General features: G+C 48.3%; 10 protein-coding genes across 10 annotated transcripts; 5 read left to right on the plus strand and 5 right to left on the minus strand.

Annotated features, from left to right (window-relative positions):
* Positions 1 to 1,632: 1,632 nt before the first annotated feature.
* Positions 1,633 to 3,113, minus strand: N7509_013839 (OSTA/TMEM184 family protein; the record flags this gene model as incomplete). The annotated part of the gene is made up of 6 exons (XM_056638476.1): positions 1,633 to 1,781; positions 1,839 to 2,148; positions 2,259 to 2,408; positions 2,483 to 2,608; positions 2,693 to 2,945; positions 3,013 to 3,113. The coding sequence occupies 6 exons, from the start codon at positions 3,111 to 3,113 to the stop codon at positions 1,633 to 1,635; spliced, it is 1,089 nt and encodes a 362-aa protein (XP_056481983.1).
* Positions 3,114 to 4,012: 899 nt separating this feature from the next.
* N7509_013840 (alpha/beta hydrolase family protein) lies at positions 4,013 to 5,416 on the plus strand (the record flags this gene model as incomplete). Its single annotated transcript, XM_056638477.1, has 3 exons — positions 4,013 to 4,060; positions 4,120 to 4,875; positions 4,919 to 5,416. The coding sequence occupies 3 exons, from the start codon at positions 4,013 to 4,015 to the stop codon at positions 5,414 to 5,416; spliced, it is 1,302 nt and encodes a 433-aa protein (XP_056481984.1).
* Positions 5,417 to 6,762: 1,346 nt separating this feature from the next.
* On the plus strand, positions 6,763 to 7,545 carry N7509_013841 (uncharacterized protein; the record flags this gene model as incomplete). The annotated part of the gene is made up of 4 exons (XM_056638478.1): positions 6,763 to 6,773; positions 6,837 to 7,032; positions 7,098 to 7,455; positions 7,508 to 7,545. The coding sequence occupies 4 exons, from the start codon at positions 6,763 to 6,765 to the stop codon at positions 7,543 to 7,545; spliced, it is 603 nt and encodes a 200-aa protein (XP_056481985.1).
* Positions 7,546 to 7,910: 365 nt separating this feature from the next.
* On the minus strand, positions 7,911 to 8,588 carry N7509_013842 (uncharacterized protein; the record flags this gene model as incomplete). The annotated part of the gene is made up of 1 exon (XM_056638479.1): positions 7,911 to 8,588. One exon carries the CDS (start codon positions 8,586 to 8,588, stop codon positions 7,911 to 7,913), a length of 678 nt encoding a protein of 225 aa, XP_056481986.1.
* Positions 8,589 to 11,136: 2,548 nt separating this feature from the next.
* Positions 11,137 to 12,348, plus strand: N7509_013843 (uncharacterized protein; the record flags this gene model as incomplete). Its single annotated transcript, XM_056638480.1, has 1 exon — positions 11,137 to 12,348. One exon carries the CDS (start codon positions 11,137 to 11,139, stop codon positions 12,346 to 12,348), a length of 1,212 nt encoding a protein of 403 aa, XP_056481987.1.
* A 596-nt stretch (positions 12,349 to 12,944) lies between these two features.
* On the plus strand, positions 12,945 to 13,262 carry N7509_013844 (uncharacterized protein; the record flags this gene model as incomplete). Its single annotated transcript, XM_056638481.1, has 1 exon — positions 12,945 to 13,262. One exon carries the CDS (start codon positions 12,945 to 12,947, stop codon positions 13,260 to 13,262), a length of 318 nt encoding a protein of 105 aa, XP_056481988.1.
* A 664-nt stretch (positions 13,263 to 13,926) lies between these two features.
* Positions 13,927 to 14,598, minus strand: N7509_013845 (putative IgE-binding protein; the record flags this gene model as incomplete). The annotated part of the gene is made up of 3 exons (XM_056638482.1): positions 13,927 to 14,208; positions 14,265 to 14,297; positions 14,350 to 14,598. 3 exons carry the CDS (start codon positions 14,596 to 14,598, stop codon positions 13,927 to 13,929), a joined length of 564 nt encoding a protein of 187 aa, XP_056481989.1.
* Positions 14,599 to 15,632: 1,034 nt separating this feature from the next.
* Positions 15,633 to 15,818, minus strand: N7509_013846 (uncharacterized protein; the record flags this gene model as incomplete). Its single annotated transcript, XM_056638483.1, has 1 exon — positions 15,633 to 15,818. One exon carries the CDS (start codon positions 15,816 to 15,818, stop codon positions 15,633 to 15,635), a length of 186 nt encoding a protein of 61 aa, XP_056481990.1.
* Positions 15,819 to 16,587: 769 nt separating this feature from the next.
* Positions 16,588 to 20,125, minus strand: N7509_013847 (beta-glucosidase; the record flags this gene model as incomplete). Its single annotated transcript, XM_056638484.1, has 3 exons — positions 16,588 to 18,962; positions 19,060 to 19,222; positions 19,253 to 20,125. 3 exons carry the CDS (start codon positions 20,123 to 20,125, stop codon positions 16,588 to 16,590), a joined length of 3,411 nt encoding a protein of 1,136 aa, XP_056481991.1.
* A 1,395-nt stretch (positions 20,126 to 21,520) lies between these two features.
* On the plus strand, positions 21,521 to 21,846 carry N7509_013848 (uncharacterized protein; the record flags this gene model as incomplete). The annotated part of the gene is made up of 2 exons (XM_056638485.1): positions 21,521 to 21,559; positions 21,643 to 21,846. 2 exons carry the CDS (start codon positions 21,521 to 21,523, stop codon positions 21,844 to 21,846), a joined length of 243 nt encoding a protein of 80 aa, XP_056481992.1.
* Positions 21,847 to 23,284: the final 1,438 nt, after the last annotated feature.

The following is a 23,284-nucleotide window of genomic DNA, read 5'->3' on the forward strand; positions in this document are numbered from 1 at the left end:
AAGGAATGGTGGAAACGCGTGTGCAACGTGCCACCAGTGGCGTCTCTTGGCCATGGAGGTCACAGCGTGGGGAGGCCAATACGTCCGTAGCGGGTTGACAAGATAAATATGGCACGCGAAGTGGGCCTACCTTATACGCGTCTAGTATTCCGTGAATCCTCATTTGCTGAGGTTGATCAAGCTTAAACTCTGAGACTTTGCCCCTTTTTTAAAATTAAAAGTACCCGATCGCCAAAACTAGCCCCAGTTTTGCCATGTGGTCCAGGTGTCCAGGTGGCTCCTAATGACAGGTGTCATTGGGGTTCCAGAAGATAGAAGTCACTGGCGAGAAGTCTTCGTACCTCATATTGATAGTTATTGGACGTTGATGACAGGGACGCAACAGTGGCAACCCCCTGGCAAAATCCTGGGACACATTTTTAATATCTTTGGTACGAAGTGCGAGGGTCCACTTTAAACTAACTCGCAGTCACTGAACCGTTGGAGAGACCCTAAGAGGCGACTAGATCCGCGATTCTGTGTCTCTATCTAGGTTGTTGCCACTCATGCCCCACATCTAGGCGGCGGAGTTCTCCTATATACGTGCAACTCCAGTGATACCCCAACTTGAACCCAGGATGAAGACTGCCACTTTGGTCATTTTCTGGGGCTACTCGTATATTTTGGTTGCGTTCCTGGCCGGCCACGTAAGGACTCCCCTGAAGCGTCACCTGACACACCATGATGCAGATAGCACGGCACTTTGATGAATCCTTTTGGTCGAAGTAAAAAATTCAGAGACAACCCACTAGATTGCGCCGCTAGAGGATAGGATCGAGAGCGCTAGTTCCAGTGGTCGTATTCGTATTCCTTGGCGAGTGAATGGAAGAAGAGAAGGTCTCATCCCTATCGCATGGGGGTGAATGAGATAGCCTACCAGTGGATTCCATTTTGGGGGTCGCTTAACCCTGCCAGTGGCCCGTGTTCTATCCATTTCGTTTAAACTTGCCATCAATTCGTTCGTTTTATGAGTATGCTGAGTGCGAAAGCCCAGATTTTCACCGGTTATCATTTTACTGTCAATTTATAACACTTTAGTTTTGGTGAATTTTGTAGAGGCCTTGCAGGAACTCAAGACGAAATGGTCAACAATCATGTATGGTAAATAAACAGGAGAAGTGAGAGAAGCAAAAATGAGGTCGTCGACGGTGGCTCACAAGAACGCACGGTGTCGTGACTCGTAACCAAAAGTGGTTAGTGGGGGGCAAACGCCCCTGAGAAACCCGGAGAAAGATTATTCCATAGTTTTATGTGGTAATTGCTCATACAAATTGGGGTAGAGCTATAGCCACTTCATTCTTTTGTCAATGCCACCGGATTTTCATGATCTCAGCTCCGCCACAACACCTTATCCACCCAACTTAATTTTGGATAGAATCACCAAAGAATTACGAAAACGAATAAGAGTAAGAATAGGCAACCGTTGTATAGATTGTAGTGTGGGTTCTAGACGGCAATAGTAGTCTGTTGGCTTTGTACTCCGTTGTCAAAGTGTTTTGTGGCCCGTTTTGGACTAAGCAAGCATCGACGAACAGCAACTCGGCTCAGAAGACCCTCCCGAGATCGACGACTAAATACAAAGATCAACACGTCTCAGAATGTTCCACGGCCATCCTTATCTAAAAGCGGCACATAGGCCCCCTGAAACTCCTGAGCTGGGCCACGTGCATGAGACTGGCCAGGAGAAACATAAAGTGAGGGATTTCCTCCATGACCCTGACGCGCGTAGTATCCAGTATCTCCTGATCTAGAGTTTGTACTAGTAGTATGCGAGTGCAATTCCACCTGCGAATACTCACCCGCACGTTCAATAGCACCATCCTTCCTCAATTCAGCCGCCATTCCAAAAGCGAACGCTGTGGCGCGCAGTATCTCCATCGGATTGAATAGTCCGATCCAGGCATTGACGCCTAAAAACCCACCATGATAGGGATGATAAGAATCGACGCTGAGATAGGGCGAGACACTATATGCGTATGGGAAGAAGAGGGCAAAGGGGACCATTTGGAGACAAATTATTAGATTCGGTATTCCGATGTTCACGTCTGCGTAGCTTAGTTTTGCAGTCGGGTTGAGAGTGTTTGCTGTGCGAAGGATTGCGAATATTATCTAAATGGCGGGCGGGGGAGTTAGTTTAATTTGAATTTGTTTGTTTGTCGAGTTTTTCATGACTTTTTCTCGGCTGAAGAGATAGACAGACGAGGCTTGTCCTGACTCACTCTTTCTAGGAAGGATAGTCCGACAATGAGCTTGAAGGCCAAGAGTTTACTGAGCGGCTTGTGTCCACTTAGACATTGGCTTAGTCCTCGGTAGAAGTTGAGCACTGACATCACAGCGAACGCGACGGAAATGATGGAGATGATGGTTAACTTTTATAAGATTGGAGATTAGCGATCAGGGAATCTCTGGAGGAGGAACAGGGAAAGCTTCCAAGTTAGCTTACCCAAAGATGCGCAAAATATGGTTCGTTGCTCTCTAAGCAGTAGATTCCCGCTGCTTGGGTGATATCTGTTGTAATCGCGACGCCAAGAGCGACGATTGGGTATTGGAAGATAGCGATCCATTGTTTCTATCAGAAGGGAGTAAGTGTAAGTGCCGTGTCTAGAAGATATGCGAAGTGAACTTTGTTGATTGACAGGGAATGAACACATACACGGAACCATTCTAGTCCAGTTATATGCGATTTTCCCTTTTTCTGCGGCGCTTCAAAGGCCACGAAGAAGATATCTATCTCTGTAGCTGAATCTTTTGAAATAAATTCGCACAAAAGTAGAAAGAAGGAGCCTAGCGCGACTGCCTGGAAGACTTCGAGCCAGGGTGCTAAGAATGTATAGGCGCGCGGGAAACATATGGAGAGGAATGATGTGACTGTGTATAGCGGCAGGAGAATGCATATTTTCATGATTCTGGGTATGTCATCAGAAGGTGTTTATTTTGCTTGGAGGACAAGAGAAAATGTTCAAGATTTCTTACTTGATTTGTTCCCTGGGCTTGCTCAGGTGAATCGCATGCCAGAACATTAGACTGAACATGACGAGCACGACGAGGGCTGTGCAAGCGCCCGAAATTATCATGTTGAGATGGTAGAAATAGATATTATTTCCGACAGATGGTTCAGAGGCCACTATATATGGTAGATATCTGAGTTGATTGCTTTTGATATGGCAAAGCTGGAAAGCAGTGAGACTTCAAGTTACCTATAGCAAATGTATCGGGCATCGGACAGGTGTGGTTACTGCTGCCATGGTTGCTAAAGAAACCCATTGTGATGGTGATAGGCCTAGCGTAGCAATTTGCTAGATGAAAAGAAAAAGGATTTAAAAGGGATTCTGAAACCTATATCTTCAAAGGTCTAAGGTATCGAGAAAATTTCAGGAAAATACTAGTAATATTGGGACATAATGGTTTTTAAATCTTTCCGATCGGGATTTTATGAGGATCTACAGGATAAATTTTTGAAATGAGATAGCTCTACACTGCGCCACGAATTACAGCTCAGCTGAAGTAGACATAAGTATTCAAGTGAGAGAAAACAGCTAAAGACTTACTTGGGCGATGCGGGTTGGGGGTGTGCGGATGTAGATCACTACGGAAGAGGGTATAGCCTCGAATCGAATTTCTAGATCGAGTTAGCAGCTATTTACCTTCCACTCAGCTTGTTGTTGTAGATCGCAGATCGGCGAAATTTTGAAATAAGCACAACTAAAAAGGCAAGTTCTTTCGATACGAATCGAGGAGCAAACTTGGCTACGCAATGGACTAAAAATGGTATACTCTTTCGATACTTGGCGAAGCAAGAATGTCCAAATGAATTTAGTAAACAAGGCCCGTTCATATTTGACTAGTAGATCCCAAGTATTTAAAGCGGCCTTGTTAACACATGGGAGACCATACAGTTCACAAATTCAGAATAACGGCCTTCAAGTTGATTATTACTTGAGCTCTTGGTCCCAAGCTAAATTCCGACCGCACCATGCGTTTTGATCATACAATCCTTCTGGGGGCTTTGCTCGCAACGCCTGTAGGTCCTTTACAGCCTAAATTCGCCCAAAAAAAGGTTTGACGCTGACGGCTATATAGCAAGTGATAAATGCGGCAAATATCCCCGCGGTCTCAATCACAAACTCCACTACATCCATGTACCAGCTTAGCACCGACTCCGAATTCGCCTTCGTACTCGAAACTTTTCTCTCTCTAGCCAACGGAGGTGGGGCTGCAACCGGCGAAGTGCTTCGTTCTGCAGCTCGAATTGCCCCCGGCAACTTTGAGAGCTGGTACAAAGAATGGAAGTTCATGGCAGACGCAATAGCTTCCCAAGGCGATGCCGTCAATGCTACGAAATTTCCAATCTCAGCTCAACAAGCATACTTCCGCGCAGCTTCATACTACAGGGCAGCCGATTTCTTCCTGCATGGCAATGCTTCGGATCCACGTATTCTGACTCTGTGGGCCTCTATGCTGAAGCGATATGATGCAGCTGCCAAGCTTCTGCCAAATCCACCCGAGAAAGTCGAGTTACAGGGAACAGGCTTCAAGATTCCTGTATACTTCTACCAGGCACCTCAATCATCCGGGGTCAATCAATCACAGAAGATACCGACTCTAATTATTGGTAACGGCTATGATGGGGCGCAACAAGATCTCTACCACCAGTTCGGACAGCAGGTCCTGAGTCGGGGTTGGAATTTCGTCACTTACGAAGGTCCCGGTCAGGCGACCGTTCGCCGAGAACAAAACATTGGCTTTATTCCTCAGTGGTGGGAATCCGTTACACCGGTCATTGACTGGCTTCGTGAAAGAGACGATGTCGATATTGATCGCATTGCTTTGCAAGGTGTTTCCTTTTGGGGGGCAACTTGCACCACTCGCTGCCACTCAGGAGCACAGAATTGCCGCACTGATCGCCCTCGACGGCCTTCTTAGCCTGAAAAATGCCACCCTGAAGAAGTTTCCCGAGCCACTTGTTAAACTATATGAGAGTGGGAACAAAAGTAAATTTGACGACGCGATTCTCTCCGCGCTAAACAAGAAAAGCACCACGACCGAGTTCAAATGGGGTGTTGAGCAAGGCACGTGGGCTTTCAACGTCGCCAGCCCTTTTGACTGGATTTACAAGATGGGCGAGATGGATTTATCGCCCGAGATGCTCAAGAATATATCTTGTCCTGTTTTTGTCGCGTCTGGTCAAGACGATAGCCTAGCCCCCGGACAACCTGAGAAGATGGCACGGATATTTGGAAATCAGGCTCATTATCATTCGTTCAAAACTAATGTTGGGGCCGGAGAGCATTGCTCGATTGGTGCTGAGCCTCAGTTGGCAATGACAGAGTTAGATTGGTTGGCCAATGTCTTCGAAAATGTGACCAAGTCGCCCTGATTGCATCGCTGTGGTAGACTGTCCTGGAATATTTGTGGAAGAGACTCGAAGACTAGCGGGGTTCAAGGAAGTCCAGGTTATTCTAATCAAAGATGCTTTTACTGCAGTCATGATGAGGCATTATTAGTCATACTTAAATGAGAACTGTCATGGAACCCATTGAATGTCCAGCTTGTATCGATTGAAATCGGTATATTCTGCTGTAAACCTCTTATTGACACCATTTAAACGTCCCAATTTCATCCGAAAGCGTACCGAATAAGTTCCTTTTGGGCTTGGCAACTGAAATTCAGGACGGGAATGATCGAACAAGGGGTTTCGGGGTCGTCGAGTCTGACTATGCGCCACTGGGTGGCCTCGATTCACCCAACCAAGAAATGGTAACCGAATAACAATATTTCGTATTCTCATTGGCTAACGATTGCCCACATTTCAAAAAGCTTCGCGGTCCTGAAATAACTGGGAAATTTTTTCTGGCCTTTGATTGGGCATCTCATCAGAAGGATCGGCCGCAGAAAAAGTTTCGAGCCTCCTCCCCAAACCCATTCGGGCGGTCTGCCCCAACTCAGCCTGGCCTCAGCCTCGACCATCTCACTCAGCTGTGTGAACCCCAGAGCCGCGACCGCGACATATGACAAAGGGGCGAGAACACAGATTTCACGAACGGCCTCCTTCTTATCATTTGTCTCTCCAGCCTAAGAGGTCAAGATAAAGCGAGATCTCGGTTTACGAGATGGTCAACACGGGCCGCCCCAGCAGGGACTGCGAAGGATGTCGGCAACGGCGAGTGAAAGTGAGTGCAACACTGATATTCAGAAAAGGAGAGTGTTTAGAATTGACTAAGTTTGCTCAGTGCGACATTCGCCGCCCAGTATGCTTCAGATGTGAAAGAATAGGACGGGCGTGTGAATATCGAAACCTAGATGACCTCAAAATCACCTTTCGTATATCAACTCCGAACTCGTTCACCAAGGTCAAATCTGACAAGCCACGGCGTTCCTTTAAATCTGATCCAGAAAACCAATTTAAATCTTCAAATGCATCCACTTTCCAGTCCTCAACTTCACCATCTCCGACCCACCAAATTATCGAAGCCTGGGACGTGCACATTATGCCTTTGATCGTTTATCAATTCTCGTTTCCATCTCCCGGGGGAGGACGCATATATGGAGCATTGGAATGTTTCTCATATCTTCTTGGCACGTTAAGAGATGGATCAACCTTGCAGCTGGCCTGCAACGCGGTTGGTCACGCATATCTTGCCAATAAATCCCCTTCTCGGTCCCTGACAGCGACCCACCGCAGAGTATATGGGGATGCCTTGCAAGTCTTGCAGCGAGCATTGAATGACCCCGATGTAAGGAACCAAGATGATACACTTTTGTCTGTTTGGATGTTATGCTTTTATGAGGTAAAAAAGGAGAATCCACATTCAGGTCGAAATATTTGCTGAGAGTGTCCTCAAGTTGGTCCTAGGCACCCCTAACAGCTCCGATGGGCCAGTCAACTGGGACATTCACAGCAGAGCATTGGCCGCCCTTCTACGCTCCCGCGGCCGGAAACAGTTCAAGACCAAGACAGGTCGCCAACTCTTCCAACTCGCGTATAACTACATTGTACGAATGCTGGTACAAACAGAGACCGTGACAGAAGATGGAGCTAACTTTGGCCTTTTTGACAGCAAATCCAGTCTTTCCAACCCGAAATAGGACCACCCCCGGAGGCGGAAGAGTGGCTACAAATTGTTCAATCAGAGCTTGATGCGAATGATTTCATATACTTAAAATCGTTCTGTTATGGCAACGAGGCCTCTCGCATCTGCAAGGACGCAAAACTTTTCTTTGAACTGGCATGTTCTACAGAGGAGAAGCTTACTGCGATAGAGAATGCATTTCAATCCTACTATGACATCAAGACATCGATACACAGTGCCTCGGAAGCCCTTGTCGGTTCCCATTCCTCGGACACAACCACAATTCTCGCAACAAAGAAACGGAGCATCATCCCGCTTCTGGGCATTCAAAATCACCTCGACGCCTGTATGCTTCGAACGGAAACGATAATCCTGGACCTTGCCATTTCGACAGCCAGTCAGCCAGACATTTCCAACGAAGCAACCACACGAGTAGCTGAGATACAGCTGATCTGTGAGGAAGAATCGCAATTTTCTATCGGCAAGATAGTTGCGAGACTGCCCTGTCTCTTGCCGCCAGAGCACTGGGCGATTATTCCTTCTTGGGCAGATACACTTAGGCTACTGTGGCCCTTGAGATGCATATTAAGTGCACCTACCGCCCAAGAGGCGCACAGAGGAATCGCGCAATCGGCTTTATGGAGAATTGCTTATGAGATTGGTATCATGCAAGCAGTAGGGTCCTTTTTCTAGAATGCCAATACGATTGAAATCTGAGCAGTGTAAGGATTCAAATTGAGTTGAGAGGTTTGACTTATCCATAATATTGTTGAATTCGACTGTCGAACGAAAATAATCAACTCAATCCAGCGCTCTCATCAAGATGTCAACAGAGGTCTTCGATTCCATAGAATACCCATCCACAAAACGCTCTCCAAAGTCCCTCAGAAAGTTGTCATATGTTGTCTCAGGTTTGTGCTTGCATAACGCACAAAGAAGCTTCTTCACCGAGTCCTTGAAATCGAGCAGTGGCAGCTCTTTGACAATAGCACTATGCTCCTCTTTTGTGATCAGACCACCAGGTAGACCGGAGCCCAAAAAGTCTCCAGTAATCCCCATATGACAGAGAGCAACTTCCATCTCCTTATGCTGGGCAATACTGGGAGTGGTGTGCAGTGCAATGCTGTCCCAAACCATCTGCAGCTGTCGCTGGTCGAATTCTGGCACTTCGCGCTTCAAGTATTCACGGGCGGCATTCGCACTATCAACTTCAAAGCGTTTGTCATTTGTTGCATAGACACTAGTACAATCCCACGCCAGATCATGAAGGATGGCTGACACAGCGTGGACTTCGAAGTCTACACTTTCATATACTGGGATTTTCGAAGCGATTAAGGCGCCAAAGATCCAAGAGCGATAGATATGATGAAATGACATCGGATCATGATGGGCCCGGGCGAATTCCAATGCTGCCCGTACAATCGGAGTGTCAATAAGAGTGACGCCGGCGAAAACACGAGTTTCTTGTGTAGTTGTCATTTTGCTTGTACTCAAGTTCAAGTTGATTTGGTGTCCAGGTGGTATTCGAATTGGCGGTTTCAAGGTTGGTTTGTTGAAACTTGAGCATTATCTGCGGATAGAACCTCCTATTTATATACTACGGCCATCAGCAAATCTCTTATTCCTTCACCGTGCAACAAGTCAATTTGTTTTTCTTTCCATCTGCACATATAAATGCTAGTGGCTGCTTACTGAGGCTTATGAGCCAACAAAATGTGAGCTTTCATTGCCGGCGGTCCGGTATACCGCAAATGGTTAGCGCAATGGACGATATCGCCCCGCCCCGTCAAAGACTCGCCTTGTGTGTCTTCCTTTCTACAAACCCCTCTCAGAAATGAGGTTGTGATTTTAGGTCACACGTCATATCCACAGGAAAGGTCACATCCTTATCATGATTGTGTCTCGGCCTTGCCGTACTTGTCGTTTACGGAAGAAAGCTGTGGGTCTTTCTTTTCCCAGTGAGCAACAGCTGGGTACTTACGATGTGGACAGTGCGATAAAACCCGACCGAAATGCAAAGCTTGCTCTAATTCTGGGCGCCAATGCGAAGGATATGAATCCCATGTCAAGGGCGTATTCGTCAATCTCGATACGGGAAGCATCAATACGCCCATGAAGACCCTGATCACAAAAGCCACCCTGTCAGCCCGGCAAGTGTCAACCAGCAATAGTGAATCAAAACGCAAATTCGATCATAATTGTAGTGATGAAATCTCCATACTTTCCACTCACCTTCTTGACCTTTCACCCGGGGAATTTCAAGATCACTTCGCTACATTATGGTCGCATTTCCAAAAAGAATACGCACGAACACCTTCCGATTGGTCTATCCAAGTATCAGGACTAGCCCTCCACCACAAAGCCCTGGATTTAGCCCTCATTTCATTAGCAACAATGCGATTATCGGTCTGCGGTCAAAGCGATACCTATCGAATCTTCAGTCTAACCGCATACAACGGCGGCCTTAAGATTTTTCAACGGCTTCTGCAAGAGAATGGACAGGAATCGAAAGGGCTTCTGGTAGTTATTTCATTGATCTTCACCCTTTTTGAAGCTGCCCAGCTGGAGCCCACTCAGGTATACGATGGGTGGGAGGGTCATCTCAAAGGCGCTCTGTTTCTTATGCAACGGCAAGGCCCTTCCGCATTTCAAACTGGTGGCCTTCATGCGGCATTCATAAAGCTTCGGGAGATGGCGGTGGGTGTAAAAATGATTTTTTAAAAAGGCACACAGTGATATCTGACAGCTTATGTAGATGTTATTCGCATTTTCGACAAAAAGCCGATCGTTCCTCGCGCAACATGACTGGATAGAAATTCCTTGGGCGAGGATGGAGAAGTCTTCGCGGGATCGCTTATATGATATCGCTACCGAGATGACTATTATCAACTCAAGAATGGACGGAAATGAACTGGATATTATCCAAAGATGTCAAAACCTGTTTGATAGACTAGTTGCTTGGCGCCAAAAATGGCTAGAAGACGACCATCCGGGGTTGCTGATTTCCTGTCAAGGAGACCATGAGGAACCATGTGGCTGCTTTCCGCCGCGGAGCATTTCTTCACTTTGCGACGAATTTTCATATATGACTGCCGAATACGTGGCCTTTCTGTTAATGGTTACGCATATTGCCATCACCGCAGCTAAGAACTCGAAAATCGGCCCGGGAGACGAAAACCATACGGCTGCAGGTTATCCATACATCGATACCCATCGAAGGCGTGCATCTAGGCTACGAATGAGTTTGCAGAAAATTCTAACCCTGCCTTGCTTTGGTCAAGCTCTTTCAGGTACTCCGGGTATCACTGAAGGCCGCTGTCGCTCATTATTCCCGACATGGGTACTCTCGCAGGATCCCGATGGGCAGGGCTCGGATAATGTTGATTGGTGGTCCGACTTGAGTGGTCGAGTCAATTATGGGATGAAATGTTGCCGACACAATTAATTTAAATATGCAGAGGTCTCAAGTATCCTAATTGCCGCAAGACGTATTTTTCTAGACAACAAAGTAACAATGCAATGGCTCGTGTTGCACATACTTCGAGCCACCAGCTACGAACTTTGCAAAATCCAGTCAAAGGCCGTGAAAATAACACTAATCACGATTGGCATCTGATATAGTCAACATATCGTTAGTCACCTCGGTATGGTCCGAGTAATGTATATCATTTAATCTTCGGATGTGGGTCGGTAAATCAGGGAAGTTCCCACGGTTCCCCAGTTATTCCCCGCAAATTGCCTGATTGGCGGAAGCTCTGCTCCATCCCGTGAACATCGAAATTGTGTCACGATGACGATGTGGTCATGATTCATCTTCCAACAATATTCAAGATTCTCAGAATGGTAGTCGTCACTATTGTAGTATAGCTCCTTGTTATTTCTGTGGCGTTCGCAATTCACTCGAGTATAGATACAAAGGTACATAGGACCCGGATCCAAAACTTGCGAACAACGAAATTAAATTTTTAAGTTCTGCAATTTCTATACTTTCACCAAGTCCATACAATTCTGGTTAACAGGGCTCAAAATGCTTGAGCATTCTACAAGACGCGCTATGCGTGTAGTCGGGCGCCCCGTGCGCTTCCAACCTCGGACTCGCGTTCTAAATCGTCGCTTCCAATCAACCAATTCCGGTTCTGCCCCATCTGGTGGTAACTCGGCTCTAGTCGGTGGTATAGCAGGTGGTGCTTTCGCTTTTACGGCTGGGTACGCATGGTACTACTTCTCCGGCGCGAAGACACTCATCGATTCGAACACGCAAGCGAAGCAATACATCCAGCAAGCCAAACAAAAGTTTTCAGAGGCCGCGCCCGAGCCGAATGAGGCTTACTCATGGTTGAAAAAGACTGTCAATCGATACGCCGTCTTTATTCCCGGTGCCCGCGAATACGTCGATACTGCCTTCAAGGATCTCGAGACAATCAGAGATAAACACGGGAAGGAATTCGACGAGGTGGTCAAAGATGCATACAACGAGCTGAAGGACCTTTCCAACGACAACGGGTTCAATACAGACACGGCATTTCAGGCATTTTATATCTTGCAGAAGCATATGAATCGCCTGCTTGACCTGGCTGGTGATGCTGGCGAGGAAATCTTGAATAACCACCCTCAGGTCAAGGAAAAGGTCGGCGGTAGCATTGATCAGCTCAAGGAAATGGGCGAATCATACGGGCCGCAGGCGAAGGAAGAGGTGAACAAGATCTGGAGCCAGATATCCGATATCATGAAGCGCGGCGCAAGTCTAGATACTGCTGCTGAGATCAAGAAATTGATCGATGAGAAGAGAGAGAAGCTGCAGAAGCTTGGTGAGGAAGCTTGGCAGAAGGGGCTCGACGAGTCCCGAAAATACCTCGAGAAGAACGACAAATTGAAGAAGTTGGTCGACGAGAACGCCGAAACCCTCAAAAAGGGCAATTTCCAAGATCTTTGGGGACTTCTCAAGGAGAGCGCGTCTTCTGGTAAGACTGAGGATGTGGAGAATTTCATCAAGGAGAAGGTCGACCAGGCGAAGCAAGGGGGTGGTGGCATTGACAAGATGGAAAAATGGCTGAAGGCCGTACCGGGCGGGTCCAACATTCTTCAGCAATTACAAACCCTTCAAAACGCTGCAGACAAGAAGGGTAATGAGGCAGAGGGCGTCCTCAAGGAGACATTTGAGGAAATCCAGGATGTACTGAAGAAGAGAAAGGAGCAGGTTGAGAAGATTACCAAGGAGGCAAACTCGGAATCTTCATAGCTTTTCTTATAGAATCAAGCGATTGTATCAAATAACAGTATAACTTACAAATAAGGCCAAGCCCACATGAAAAATACCTGGTCAGATCTTTGATTATTTGACAGTGAGCTGTTCGAAAATATCCATTGTCAAAGTACCATTTTTGTGACCCTCTCGGCCCTTCGAGACCGACTGGAATTGCAAGCTAAAAACTTCAGACCTAGCCTAGTCCTGCAAGAAAGTTGGTTGGCTGTTTACTTTCAAGCCACGATCTACATACACTCGCATGTCAGTGGAGGCCCGGAACCTCATCCGTGAATGGCCATCGACTAAGTACGTGGTTTCAATTCACCACCTGATAATTGTAATGTATCACATTCAAGTCCAATGAAAGTCACAAATTTGTCTTTTGTGGCTGTTACAGTCAAGGTTCCCTTAAGTCGACGTCATAATGAATTCACCCAGCGAATCAAAGATGCTCGTAGCTGGAGTTTCAGTTGAGTGTTAAATTTGCAAACGAGATCACAGGGGGTGGTGTTTGCTATTTATTAAAACTGCCATTTCCCCACGCTCTCCGGGGTAATGGCCTTTTCAACCTTCTAATTTCCCACTTCAACATGGATTCCCGACCTCATAATCAAGAAGCAGCGTCAGCTGGCAGAGTTCCGACCCTGAGCACGACCAGGTCTGTACCGCGATCGTCCTCTTATTCTGGCCCGGTCCACGAGGATTCCGCAAAAGCTAGTCAAGCCACAAAAGGGCAAGATCAAAGCTACCAGCAGCAAATCAAAGCGGCTTCTACTGCACTACTGAACGACGAAAGAGTTGGAGCCGGATCCAAAGCTGGAAGGTCACTCCAGAACGTGCTTATGGATACTGAGCACCGTCTCAGGGACCAGCGAAGAGAATCATTACACAAACGGGAAAATAAGTGAGAATCTCCACTTTTCAATCTTTGGCATCTCGATTTTTCCCCAGTTATCTAGCCACAGAGTCCCCGCAACAATATGTTGAAATTAGCTGAGTGGATGTTAACCCAACCAGAACCGTCGACTGGCTACCGGATCCAACGCGATGAATAAATCTCTGCCGGTCGCTATTGAGATGACGTGGACAGTTGAGCTAGTCTACCAAAATTGGGTCTTTTTGAGCGTTCTTTGATTTGTGTCATACGGTTATCGTTGGAGGGATACGGTGCACGGTCGCATAGCCAAGAATATTCCAAGGTTATCCAGTTTAGCTACCGTGACCACAGGCTGTACTTAATCGCAACGGTCATCGCGACGGTCATCGAGCGTGAGTCTTAGTGTTGCTACCTACTAGTCAACACTCATGAATGGAATGTACTTTTAACTCGTCATTGATCCATTGGCTCCGTACGAGGCCTGTCTATAAGATAATCACAAAAGAATGTATATGTGCAAAGAGGCCAAAACAAATATCGGTATACAATTAATCAAGAGCAGCCCGGTCTTTCAGAAAGGAGATCACCAGGATCCACTTTCACATTTGACTGGGTCTCAGATCCCCGACTAATCATGCTCGGTACCTGAAGTCAAAACTTCAAACCCTCCCGAGCAACCCAACTCAAAGCATTGCTTAGATGTACTCCCAAGTGGGCTGGGTGGTGGTAGTGTTGATGGGGACAGCGAGAGCGTCGAAGCCGAGGCAGTCGTTGATGTTGCCAGTGGGGACGGTGGCGTTCTTCTGAGCAGAGAAGACCTGCCACTTGGGGGCAGCAGGACCGATACGGCGGCGGCTGTAGGGGGTGGCAGTGGCATTGGAAGCAGTAGGGCAAGCAATGAAGCCGGAGCCGTAGCTCCAGGTGCCGAGACCGCCGTTCTTGCCGGGGGTGTACTTGAAGGGACCCTCGGAGGAGCCCTCGGGGATGTAGCCCGAGTGGGGGTGGTGAAGGACAGAGCACCGGAAGCATCGACGTAGATCTCCTGGCCGCCGGGAACAACGACGTCCTATGAATTGTTAGTGGGAGAGCTGCGCTGCGAAGTATGAAAGTGTACATACAAGGTAGTGGGAGCCGGTCAGGATGGTGTCGTTGGTCGACTTGCTGAGAGGGACGCCCTCGGGAATATAGGTCTGACTCTTGCCACCGAGATAGAAGTGGGAGCCGGCAGCAGTCAGAGGCAGGAAGTGGATGGGCGAGCCAGAGCGAGCAGCAGTGACGCCGAAGGAGCCGGTGGAAGCGGATTCCTGGCGGCGGCCGGGCATGGCGGCGACCAGAGGGACGAGAGAAAGTAGTGCGGAGACCTTCATTGTGAACGAAAGTAGTATGATAGTACTGTGTAAAGACTGTCGTGTAGTAGAGAAAAATGGAGAGAGATAAAAGTTCAAGTTGAAGTGGACGGATGGGAGGTTATAAATGTTATCGAAAGTCGACCTCCATAGTACGGATCAAGTTTATATTCCACTTCTCCACTGCATTTTCCCCATGTGCCGTCTAGGGTCTCCATCGGTGGTCCTGGGTCAAGGCGATCGTCGTGAGATTTACTTGACTGCGAAAGTGCCACCGCTGCACAATTGATAGCATGGCTCGGACTCTAAGATTTGCCCTGCAGAAAGGATGCGCTGCGCCCATGGACGCTGCGAAATGATCACATCGGGAACTTCAGTGTTAGGAATAGCGCTGAGTCTAGCAGAAGCATTGGCCAATTGACAGAAAGTCGGGTACAGGTTGTCGGTCCATTCCATTAAGGCAGAAGCTCCATGAGTTCCCCTTTTGGGAGGTCAGTTCAGGGACCGAAGTTTCCTATTGGATGATATCATATTCTGAGACATTCTTTGAAGAAGTCCCCACCATACTTTGCGGTGATCGACAGCCACAATCAGGGACGCTGAACACTATTTTGCGCGAATGAGTTGGCGAGTACCTGATGTTTTCCTTGCGACGGTAAAAATTTCCCGTATTTTGCATGGGCCTCCGGTCATGGATAGATTGAAGACAAATTACATTGTCAAGTTGTCTGGACCCTTGATCATCGTCGATATATCCGATCTCAGAAACTCCTCTGGTCCCAAGCGAAGACCCTGACAGGTGGGTCGTTTCAGCCAAATCAACGTGCCAGCGGAGAAAAGTAGGGATCGACGGATGTCTTAGCAATACGGAGTACCCTGCGCCTTGATCACTTCTCAAGAACGAGAAAAAAAAATCACGATGGTTCTTCCGTCGCTGAGTGCAACAATTGCGAGTGTGGCTTAACGGCGTGGCGACTGGCAGGGCCGGATCCATTGTGGTCCCACTTTGTCTCGGCGTGAGCGGACTTGACATCACAATCAGAATTGGAGCCCGATCAGACAGAGATCAACCAAAGGCTTGCCCCGGCTGGGACGGAGCTCCCCGTATCTCGACCGGTGTCCGTCGAGATCGCAATCGAAGACAATGCAGACCGATGCCGATCCCCCTCTTCATAACCATTCAATATCAGCACATGGGAGAAAGGCTTCTCAGGAACCTTCTCCAGTGGAACCGAGGACATTGCGTTGGTCTAGAAGTTCCAGCGCAATATGTCTGTGACGGGAAACGAGAGATCGACATTGGGAGACGCATCGGGAAATCCGACACCGCCACAACTTTCTTCGGCTCTTCGGTTCTAAAGTCGATGTCTTGCCGCAAAAGTGGATGGACTAGGCAGAGGAAAACCTAGGGATAACTATAGAAGATTCTTATTTTTAGCCCTGAATTGACCCCACGCGTATTGTATGTCATTATTCGAACTTGCCTTGGTCTGTGCAATGATTCAAGTTAGCAATCGCAACAAAATTGATCATGGCGGTGTTGTAGTCGCGCTGGGGGAGGAGAGAAGGAGAACTTGAAGGAGAAGGAGAAAGAGAAAGAGATCCGTACTGCTGTCTAAGCCACTGCAAGCAGGCCCGATTGCTGAGGCCGCTACAACAATGACTTGTTCAGTGAGCCTGCCATGAGCACATGGGCACTTTTGTCTAACATCCTCTTGCTTTCTCAAGTTGCCGGAATTCCTATCATTTTTCACGCCGCTGAATCAATGAATAGTCCATGTTCAACCTTCACCTCGGCAATCCCGAACTAGAAATAACGATGGCAGATGTGGTGGTAGTACATTCATATTCTACAGACTGCCATGCAGTCATCACATCGACATCAAACCCAAGGAATCGAGATAAGTTTAAGATCGCCCGCTGAATATAAACAGAAAAATATTCTATGTGCACCTCCTAGTCTCGTTTCTAGGAAAGAGGACGAGACCCGATACGAAATATCAAAATCAACTAGAACTCAGCCACCAACGGCAAGTCCCGAGAACTGCGACCAGCCCAGATCTTGAACTCACCCTCTGTCGGCAATACCCAGTTCTGCGCCCGAACACTCCAATAGCTGAGATCCTTGCGGGACAACGTCATTTCAACTGTCTTAGACTCCCCGGGCTCGAGAGAAATCTTGTCGAAATTCCGAAGCACGCGAACTGGAAAGTCGATCTCTTCCCTACTCTTGGAAATCCCGCGGTGCTCGACAACACCCTCTGGAAAGGAGACATAAATCTGGATAACCTCTTTGCCTACTCTGGTTCCGGTGTTGGTGACCTTCACCGAGAGTTCCAGCATGCCTTCCCACAATGATGGGTTTCCGCCCGGGCCACCTCCGGCTTCGGATGGTTCTTGCTTCTCGTCGTACCCCTCTGGATAGGGGTATTTTCCTGGGTCGGTGCCGTCCGTGTTCAGGAGATAGGGATAGATGTATTTGGCCAAACGCGTGAAGTTACTGGGGAACAGATTGTCCTTCGCTAAACCGGGGCTGCTATCGTAGGCAGGGGGCGCGATATCGCTCTTCTGACGCGGGCGTGGAAGCCGGGACTTTTCCTGCAAGGCCTTGATACGGAGATCGGAGAAGTCGAAAGTAGTGTACGACAATCCGTAGCCGAACTCATAGCGTGGTGTGATGTTGTGTCGATCAAAATGGCGATAATCTATGTATAGACCATCGTCAAGATCGACTTGTGGAACCTGATCGTCGGTCTTGTATACGACCTGCGCGGCAGGACCATAGTCCTCAAGAGACCGACCAATGGTGTAGGGCAAGCGTCCACTAGCATCGACGTCACCAAATAACACATCGACCAAGGCGTTCCCGCTCTCCTGGCCAGGAAGGTTTGCGTAGAGCACCGCATGAACACCTGGGAGGTCGATCCAGGGGTCTAGCACAACAGGGCCGACGGAATGTACCACGACGATTGTTCGGCCTCGGCCATCTCCGCATTTTTGCGCGACACTCTCTACCAAGTTTACCCCGTTGCGTTGTAGGAATAGGTCATTGCGATCGCCATTGATGCCGTCGCTGCGGATGAAACCTTCGCCGCCGTCAGAGTTCGCAAAAACGAGACACAAATCTTGCTCCGCCAAATCTTGGTGTGCAATATCGTTGCTGAGGTAGCTACGAACGTCAACTGGATCATTTGACCACGCAGTCTCGAGAGCTTCCCAAGGGCTAATCAAGTACGGAAATTCCACTGCGCCGCTGCCCCAGCCAGAGGCTAGAGTCCCCTGGTTGCAGCCGCGATCAGCGCAGGAGTTAGGACCCTTTCCAGGACCTGCATCTTCGCCGAAGATACCGACCCGGTATTTCCCATCCGGACTGGGGGCGGTTCGCGAGAGAGGGAGGGTATTATTGATGTTCTTCAGGAGGACAGTGCCTTCTGCCGCGATCTCACGAGCAATCATAGCATGCTGGGACTCCTGCACATTCACGAATTTGTTGACTTCCTCCGAGGAATGGTCGTCCGGGCTACCTGGGTGCAGTTTACCCATTTTCTTGTCCGTCCAAGAGGAAAAGTTAGGTCCGCGTTTTGCCCATTGATCTTGGCGGAAATGGAACCACGCCGCAACAATTCGTGTCACCATATCATTCAATCGCTCCATCGGGACGGATGAGTTCAAAGCTGCGGCCGTCAATTGTCGTCCCCAGAGGGCTTCGCCATTTGCCCAGGCGAGCCCATCACCCGGCATACTCATGTCGAGACCACTCAGGGCACTTTGTACCCCAGACCGCTGTGCTAGCCAGTCCGATTGGACGAACCCTTGAAAGCCGAGCTCATCTTTAAGAATGCCATTGATAAGCTTGCTATTCTCGCAGGAATAGCTATTATTGACCATTTGGTAGGCACACATAACACTCGCGACATCTGCGCGCACGCTCTCAGCAAATGGCCATACAAAGACCTCATGAAGGGCACGATCGCCAATGTTGGAAGAAATCGCGTATTCTGTGCCCCAGTCGTTGGGTTGGCGGAAATGTTCCTGCTCATTCAGAACGAAGTGTTTGGCTGTGGCCATCACGCCAATTTTCTGAATGCCTTGAATAGTCTCCGCAGCTGCCACAGCCTGCAAGACAGGGTCTGATCCGAAGGACTCCCAATTTCGACCTCCGGCTGGCATCATTCCCATGGCACCCATCGAGGGGCCAAGAAGAACATTGACTCCTTTAGCGCGAGCTTCGCGTCCGAGGGATTTCCCGCGAGCTCTCATGAGATCACGGTTCCAGGTCGCGCCTGTGGTGATTCCGGCAGGGAACGCGGTGATGTTATCAGCGAAGCGCAGACCAAGCGGACCATCTTGTAGACAGAGAGAGGGGGAATCCGACGGAGTCGACACTTTCTGTAATTGAGATCAGCACGTTGCGATTCTACTCGGATTTTTTTTTTTTTTAAAAAAAAAAGTAGGAAGACAATGCAAAGCCCCAGTACATACCTGTGTTTCCAACACAAAGACCCATCTGCCATCCAGTCCCAGTCGTAACGCCAACCTTCTCAACAAGACTCATCCTCTCAACCATATCGTGCGCTTTTCTATAACTCTCGCTCCAGTTCGAGCTAGTACCCCCCATAGGAGCCGGATACCACGGAACAGAGCGCTAGAACAGTCAGCCCAGTTCTAGAATCACAACACCCCCCAGTCCAAGGCCAATGCCATTGAGCAGGAGGAGCAGGAGGAAAAAACTCACATATCCCTGCTGTCTATCGCCCCGATACCAAACAAGCCCTTGGAGCGCAATCCAAATCAAAAGAATTGCACCAACAAAGAACCCGCCAATATGCCACCAAGTTCTCTTCCCAAAAATGGCACTCCAATATCGTTTCCAGCGGGGCTCCTCTCCCTCTCTGTCCCTTCTGCGCGGTTTGATCGGAGACCCATACTCATCTTCATTCTCGTAATCGAATTCATCGTCATCACTAAACACAAAATCGGTATTCGCATCCTCAATGTCCGTCCGAAACGACTCGGCTAGTAAAGTCCTCCTTTCGCTCTCGAGGAAGCCTTCAATGCGCTTCCCGACGTCGCGCTGTTCTTTCGGTACGGGGATTTCTTCATTGCCATTGCCCTCACGCTCGTATTCTTTCGGGAGGAGGGTGGACGAACTGCCCGAAGGTGTATCGTCGACAAGTACTGCTCGATGATTGTAGCTCGAGCGCACAGGACCACGACGCGTATCCAGATTGTGATTCCCATCCGCATTCTGGTTTCGACTTCTCAACGGTCGGAGTCTAACATCGTCTTCGTTCGCGTCGTCGTCGGCGCTGTCGTCGCTGGAAAGTAAATCCGCATCATTGGGTTGGCCGCGCGAAGCGAGGCGCTCGGAGGTGGTGGAGGATTGGTGGAAATCATTCTCGGAATCTTTCGTAAGGCTAGACGTAGATGTAGACGTAGGAGTGAGCTGCTGCTCGTCTTGTGGGATCTCGTTATCGAGTGATTGGTAGTCTCCGCGACGGGCGCTGGTCTTGGGCGAGACGATCGGGCCATCGCTTGGGCGTGGCATAAGGGAGGTTTATTGGGTGGGGTTTTTGGGCATGCTGTATTTCAAGGTTGGCTCGATCGGTGCCGGGGTAGCTGGGCTTCAAATTGTTTATGAAGTGAAGTAGTAAGAAAAGAGGTGAGGTGAATTGTTGTGATGGGCCAGAATCACATTATGGGTGGGGGTCAGGTGACTCCGGTCTGGGAGCAATCATGACGATGTAAATGGTCAACAATTAATAGATTGAATAGTAATCAAGTAGAAGGTAGTAGAGGTGAATTAAAAAGACAACCTTTGTTTATGGGTGACAATTGTAAACTTCCAAAATGAACAACCTTGGGAAGTAATGTGTCTATACTATGGGCCATACTAAAAGACACTGGCAGGCAGAATATTATAAATCTACTAAACACCAATATAATACTTAATAAATACTACTAGAGGTATTAAAATACAAGAGCTTATAGAATACAGTAGTATTAGTTCTATATTTATTGCAGGGTGTTGACCTTGAGGCTTGATGCTCACCTCCAGGGCTCCCACATACACTTCTTCATATAGCTCATTTGTTGTAGTAGAATTTCAAGTTGTTCTCTACAATCACAGGTCGTATAATTTAGCACCTCCAGTGGTAAATGGTACCAGTGACAGTGAGCATCCGCGAAGCATACTAGACCTGGGGGGCTTGAATAGTGCTCCCTATGTCTACGTGGACTATATATATAATTCCGAGTCGGACCTCCAAGACACCTTCAACAACCTTGGAAGTTCAAGTTCTACCTACGCAAGGTCCGAGTCATTCAGTTCCACTGCAAGGTTACTACCAAAATGAATCGGAGTTCAATTGAAACCTCTTATCAGAGCTTACTAGTAGTACCCGTGGACCTAGATATCACCAGGAACTTGACATAGTACTAGTAGGTAGCAAAATTAATACTCTACTTTCGCCTACGAAATTCAGGAGCCAATGAGAACGGATAACTTCAAGTTCAAGTTGATAAATAACAACTACTCGAAACATTCTATGGTAAAAACAACATGTTTTGATCGGGGATAATTTCAATCCCCTTGAAAATAGAGTCTACACTGCCAACCTTACAAGAATGCTCAGCTTGAGGTGATTACGCGTGGCGTCCATTCTATTTCTGGTTGGACGTTGGGCCAGAGTGGAGCCACGTTGCGGGGGGCTGCCAATATCTCCCGCATTCGTTTCAGCCCTTTACTTTTACTCCCTTGACACCTGGGCATGCGAGGCAGACACATATCGCATATCGCATATCCCATCTTCCCCACCCCCGTCCTGATCGTGGTGAATGCGTGATGTTATGTCCAACTGATTTCGGTCCCGAATGGCAGAGCAGGTCTCTCTACTATAGGGGTGGCGCTGTCATCACAGCTTTGTTGGCTGCTATCCTTCACATGACCTTGGAAGACTCCACTGGCTTCTACATCTTCTTGGTACGAGTATCTCGGACACCCTGATGACTCTATGCATCGATGAGTGTAAAAATGGCATATAAGTACTAAAATTTCGATTACAGCTCTTGCTTCCCTCGATCTGGTCCCTCACGGATGGACTGTTGCGCCTCCGTCAAGTTGAGGTTCCGCTCCTAATTAATGCCGCTCTCGATCTCTTTTCCGCTGGCTGGCTGCTGTACAATGGCGCCGTCACTGTATTCGGATGGATGTGGTATGGCTCAGCTGTTCTTGCAACCATCGCTATATGTTGCTTCATTGCTGTGTAAGTTGCTTCCATCTCTCATGCTTTCGACGTTTTCTCACGTATGCGCAGATATTTCTTTTTCGTAATGTTCCTCCGTGCGACTGTTCAATTTTTAGAGGAATCACGAGACCCTAGACGTGATGAATGGCAAAGTGTGCCAAACCCCGTCTGAGACCAATGTGCTTACTAGGAAGCAGTCCGTGGATGGTGTAAGGAAAGAATGAAAATTTTCACTTGTTACTCCCCATCGTTCCCCGAGCTCCTACTCGTACCCCGAGAGAAAAGCTTCTAGATCTTTTTCGTGATGAGGCTTTTCCCCAGCTCGTACCCGCGCCATCCCCAAATCCCAACATGAATCGTTCTAGGCCGTAGGGTATGTGCTCGGCTGAAATCCGCGCATCAAGATACTCCGCTGATAATAAGTAATAACATGGATCCTATTGGGTTGCCTGCCCGTATGAGTGATTTTCATGAGATGACGATCCCCAAACCGACTCACCCATGAGGTCTGATGAAGAAGCAAAGAGCAATCAAATCTTACTGACATCAAATGGGGATTAGCCAACGTTTCAGACTGCCGAGTAAACCTTCAGCCGTCCCGGTGCTGTGTACCTGGGTCTCTCCACCGGCCCACCGGCCCCAAATGTCGAAGCCTCGCGTGTAAGAAAAGCAAATACAAAGCAAGAAGAAGCAAATTCCCAGTTGAACCGGCTTTTCGGAACGAGGGCCAAACTTTGCTATTCAATTTCAGAAGGTGCACCGCTCGGCTAGCATCTTTCAGCACCCCTTGATTCGTGTGACTGGGAGGAACTTTCAGCCACTCCCGGATTACGATGGGGCCATGGGAGCCATGGCCAGGCGGGTGGTCATAGGGATATTGCGATCCTCAAGTTTCTTTTGACTGATTTGAATACGGAATACGTAAGAAGGACGTCGTCAACTACTTCATTCCAGGGTCATCGCAAGGAGTACGGAGCAGACGTCGCGGAATTGGTCCGGTCTAGGCGCATATTGAAAAAACGTCTGTGTTCGGACTGTGTTACTGGTTCAGGGAGTGATCAGACTATGAGAGTGCATCTAGGGAGTATACAAGTCGCAAAGATATGAAAGGAGACGATTGGAACCACAATAATTTAGGTTGCGTGGCTATCGTGGCGCATGGAGTACAGATACCTAAACGAACTGGGTCGGGATTTGCACCCTCTAAATTGCTGCGTTTGTTCTCGTGGCATGGATGCAGGGGTCGAATGTTGCGCGGGCAACGGATAAGGGGATGCAGCGGCTCTTCGGTATCACAGCCGACTTTGGGGCCGTTGTGATCAGTTTCGTGATGCCGCGTTTCAGACTGCTACCGGCTGCATGATTTAGGACTGGGGCAAACGTTGTTCCCCAAGGGATGATCATCCGGACGATCGCTACTATTTTTGGTCTTCACCCTGCGAACTACTGTCGATAAACCC

Source organism: Penicillium cosmopolitanum (genome assembly GCF_028827165.1).
Source record: "Penicillium cosmopolitanum strain IBT 29677 chromosome Unknown utg000012l:1.0-3308103.0:1.0-3310761.0, whole genome shotgun sequence".
NCBI lineage: Eukaryota > Fungi > Ascomycota > Eurotiomycetes > Eurotiales > Aspergillaceae > Penicillium > Penicillium cosmopolitanum.